At 35.1% G+C, this 4316-nt stretch overlaps 2 protein-coding genes across 6 annotated transcripts in view; both read left to right on the top strand.

The window, feature by feature from the left end:
* Positions 1–4316, top strand: part of LOC118598679 (complement factor H-like) — a gene marked incomplete in the record, with an annotated part of 60185 nt that overhangs the window by 8464 nt on the left and 47405 nt on the right.
* The window catches only part of LOC112150175 (complement factor H), a 66268-nt gene that overhangs the window by 30361 nt on the left and 31591 nt on the right, over positions 1–4316 (top strand). The window contains exons 15-17 of one of the 5 annotated variants that reach the window (XM_024278216.1): positions 92–277; positions 928–1104; positions 2681–3128. The exons of the other annotated variants lie outside the window; for them this stretch is intronic. Coding sequence (XP_024133984.1) covers positions 92–277; positions 928–1104; positions 2681–2874 — 557 coding nt within the window. The 3' untranslated portion in view covers positions 2875–3128. Of the gene's footprint in view, positions 1–91; positions 278–927; positions 1105–2680; positions 3129–4316 lie in introns of those variants that run through there. 5 annotated transcript variants of the gene reach the window in all.

Here is a 4316-nt window from a genome sequence, read left to right as displayed (position 1 = left end):
GATTACTTAAAATTGTTATTTCTTTTTAACAGTGCTCAACTATTTCCCTGGTATATGTCAATAAACAAAAAAAATGTGTTCTTTATAACAGAAACTTGTGAGATGCCTGATATACCACCAATCCTACGCCAGGTGACACCTGTAGAGAGAGGAAGAGCAAAGAAGGGACAAAAGTTAGAGTTTGAATGCAGACAACGAGGAAAATTCATTCAAGGAAATGCAGAGATTGAATGTTTGGAAAGTGGAGAGTGGAGTGATGAAGTTCCAAAATGTGGAGGTAAATGCTCTTTTCTGTGCACTTTCATGTGCTTGAGGTGATTCATTTCTTATAAAAGAGCTCCTTGTCTACTACAAGATTTTACAGACAATGAAATGCCAAAAAGACAACACACAAGTGTTCTCAAACTCTGTCTGCTAATACGTCAGTAAAGCTGAAAGATCAATTTGAAATATTTTGAAACATAAAGTAAAAGTTGGACCTTGTGACTCCTTGCTAAACTCTTAGCATCAATAACTAAAATAAAGAATTTCAGAGATTTCATACAATCCACACACAGTTTTTCAATTAAATTTAGCTTCTTAAATATGTAGGAAACTCAATAAAGCTTTTTTAACAATGAGTTGATGGATGGCTCTCTTTGTTTGTGCTTTAATGTTAATCTATTTTTACAAAAGTTGAAATTATAAACGTGATTAGAAAGATACGCAAGATTTCACAAAGCTTACTAACACAAATGCCTGTTTGTGTACATACACACATCACTGCAACTAACCTTACTGTCTACATGTGTGTCACAAGAACTATTCTAGACTTGTAGCCGACTACTAGATTATGAAATGAAAGTCAAGATGAATCCAACATCAAAATTAAGTATGAACTGTTAATTTTTTATTTATGTTTTTTTCTAAATCTCTACATTCTTGTAGATGTGCGCACATGTTCAGCTCCACCTGCAATTGAATTTGGAGATGTAATGGGAAGTAAACCTGAATACCAAGAAGGTGAGTCTGCTGAATACACTTGTCCAAGGTATTATTTAATGGAAGGAGGGCCACGACGAACCTGCAGGAATGGACGATGGACTGGACGTGTTAGATGCATCAGTAAGTTCCTCTTCAACTTATTCACCTGTTTTTTTTTTTTTTAATTTTATTTAGGATCCTTGACTTTTATTATTCACAGCAAACAATATCTCTGACAATATTCTAAATCACATTACAAATCTATTATTAGCTAGTAAACAACATGAAAATACAAAAAGCTTAGTTAAAAATATATATATAAAAAATGACAAAGATAATAATTCTATGTAAAAAGGGGAAAATTGATTTAAAAATATACTACAAAACAGCCCAAGTCTTTGGGTGTATTCAGATTTGAAAAATTCATTGCTGGACCAAGTCCATTTAATTTGATCTGGATTTAGTCCTGAACCTCATATTTGGTCTGTTTTCACTCTGACTTTCAACCAGACATTTCTATTTTGAAACAAAACTTGTAAACAAAACCAGGTGACTAAACATCTCTTCAGTTATGGGTCAGGATTTGTGAGGAAGAGGCAATGCAACAATCGAAAGAATAATTGGTCCTAAGATTCACAATCCTTGTCAGGATAGTTCGCTAACTCAAACTTTATTCTCTGGATCAAATTTGATTTGTTTAAAGACCAGGTACAACACTTCTTACTTGATACTTTGCTACGGCAGAGGCATGCTGCAAGGTGATGACTGAGGAGACCTCGGATAGGAAAGTATGCTGATTAGTGTTTATTTAGATTCTTGGGAAAATAGTGTGAGTAGCAATGTGTATCACGTTAAAAGTTAACCTGCATTTATCCGACCAAATTGTAATGAGTTGCTCTGTCCTATTGTTGTTACATGTTTGTCCACAGTTGCGTCTTTTCTTCTCTTTATATTTTGATCTAATGCTCGGCCACGGGGGCGTTTGGGTCCAGTTGTTCCTCTCTGAGCATGAAGCCTATTCAGACAGGAAACTCAGAAAGAACGTGAGATCAGTTCAACTGGAAACAAACCAAGACCACTTTGAAAGATGGGTCAGAGAGCGGTTCCTGGTCCTGAACCAGGGTTTGATTGGGTGTTTTCAGACTGAAAAATGAACTCTGGTTCAGTTTAAGCAAACTAAATGTGTCCAGTCTAAATACACCTTTAATACTGTATATCTCAACTTTAACAACCTTTAATAAGGACTTTGAGTCTTACACTTTTGATTTCAATAAATGCAAAATTCCAGAAAAAAAAATTCAGATATTAAACTTTTAAAGAAGTTAAGATTTTCTTCATGCAACAGTCAAAGTTGAGTCTCTGTGGCGACCCCTGAGGGAACATGACAAAAGTTGAACTACAATATTCAACTAGCTAATCAGACAATACATTTGTTTTAACAAATAAATATTTTTTAATCTGGAAAATACTCCTTGAAAATAAAAGATTTTCATTAGAATAATTCTAATTTAAAGGCTTTATCGGAGTTTGAGATATTCATCAATCGATGCTTCTGAGATTTATATGTAATTATATAAGAGTTTTAATTTTATAAGGAAGTGCCATCGAAATACTAACATTTTTTTGTCAATAATACTTAATAGTTTCTTTTTGTTCTGTTTTTCATATATTTTACCATAGCCAATCACAATATATTTATGTTTTTTGTTTTTTCCAGAACCATGCATTGTGACTAAAGAAGAGATGGATGAACATTATCTTCAGCATCTAAAACATTGGCTGGATAAGATATATGCAGAACATAATGATTACCTTACATTCAGATGTAAAGAGGGAAAAAGACATGATGGTAGGGTGGGGATGCGTCAGCAGTGCATTGAGGGTGTGATTCAGTTACCCACCTGTGTATAAAAGGCCTTCAAAGAGCTTGGTATGATTTATCTGGCCTTGGAAGCTCATAATGTGCCACGAGTCATTAATGTTAAACTTTTGTATTCAGATTAGATTATTCAGATTCAAAATCAAATCATTGAAAAGCTGTTTGACACATTTTTATTGTTTTTGATCATCAATGTTTCATTGCAGATTAAGAATGTCTGTATCAACAATTGTCCTGTTCATTTCTAATGTCCTATGCACATAAATAAAATATAATCTCAAATGTATTGGGTGTTTTGTCTGTAAATGCTTTAATAAATCTCCATTTTAAAAAGTTTTTAATGAAATCTAACTGTTTCAGGACATGAGCATTATTGCAGTTTTGCATAAAACTGTTGTATAGTTTAATTTTATATCAGAGAAAATGTATAAAAAAAAACACATGTTTACCAGATGTTGTCTGAGTAATATAATTATTTTGTCGAGTTAGGGCAAGTGCCTTTGAAGAGTTGTAGTGTTAAAGTAAACAGAAAATATATTACAAACATCAGGGGGAATCCAGGGGCTGCACAGTGGCGCAGTGGTTAGCGCTCTTGACTCACAGCGAGAAGGCCCTGGTTCGACTCCCGGCTGGGACCTTTCTGTGTGGAGTTTGCATGTTTTCACCGGGGACTCCGGCTTCCTCCCACCGTCCAAAAACATGCTTCATAGGTTAATTGGTGACTCTGAATTGCCCCTAGGTGTGAATGTGAGAGTGAGTGGATGTGTGATTGAGGCCCTGCGACAGACTGGCGACCTGTCCAGGGTGTACCCCGCCTTCACCCTTCAGTAGCCGGGTTAGGCTCCGGCACCCCCGTGACCCCGTAAGGGACAAAGCGGTCAGGAAGATGGATGGAGGAGGAATCCAAACAGACATCACATAGAAATATCTACAAACACTATGACAAATAATAATAATTATAATTTAAAAAAACGTGTCCCTATGTTTGTTTGATGTGTCATGGCAAGAAATTCATGTTTATATTAAAAAAAACTTTAAAGTGTCACATTTGGCATTAATAGAGTTCTGGCTAAATTAATTTGTCAATTTTATTTTTTGTATTGTTTGTACAGCTAATACTATTCACTACAGCTAATACTATTCACTACATCAGTCTGATTTTAAATAAAAGAAATTGCATTTTTTTTATTTTTCCAGTCTCCACTCCGCTCTGATCTTAGTTCTTGGTCCAGGTCTTCATTTTTATAACATATGGGACGGTCCCTACTAGTTACATTAAGGTTTGTGGCTCTAAAGAAGGGTCCTCAAACTTTTTCTTGTGAGGGCCACATAACTGTTTTCTTCTCTGACGGAGAGGCCGGGTCGGTTTTATAAGCTAACACAAAAAGTGAAACAATCTAAATGTTTGTCTAAACGTGAACAACTGTGAGTTTCCAGAAAGCTACACACAACCATATTTTAACAATCCCTTTCT

The sequence above is a fragment of the Oryzias melastigma genome, linkage group LG4, assembly GCF_002922805.2.
Source record: "Oryzias melastigma strain HK-1 linkage group LG4, ASM292280v2, whole genome shotgun sequence".
NCBI lineage: Eukaryota > Metazoa > Chordata > Actinopteri > Beloniformes > Adrianichthyidae > Oryzias > Oryzias melastigma.
This window is presented reverse-complemented; position numbering and strand designations above follow the sequence as displayed.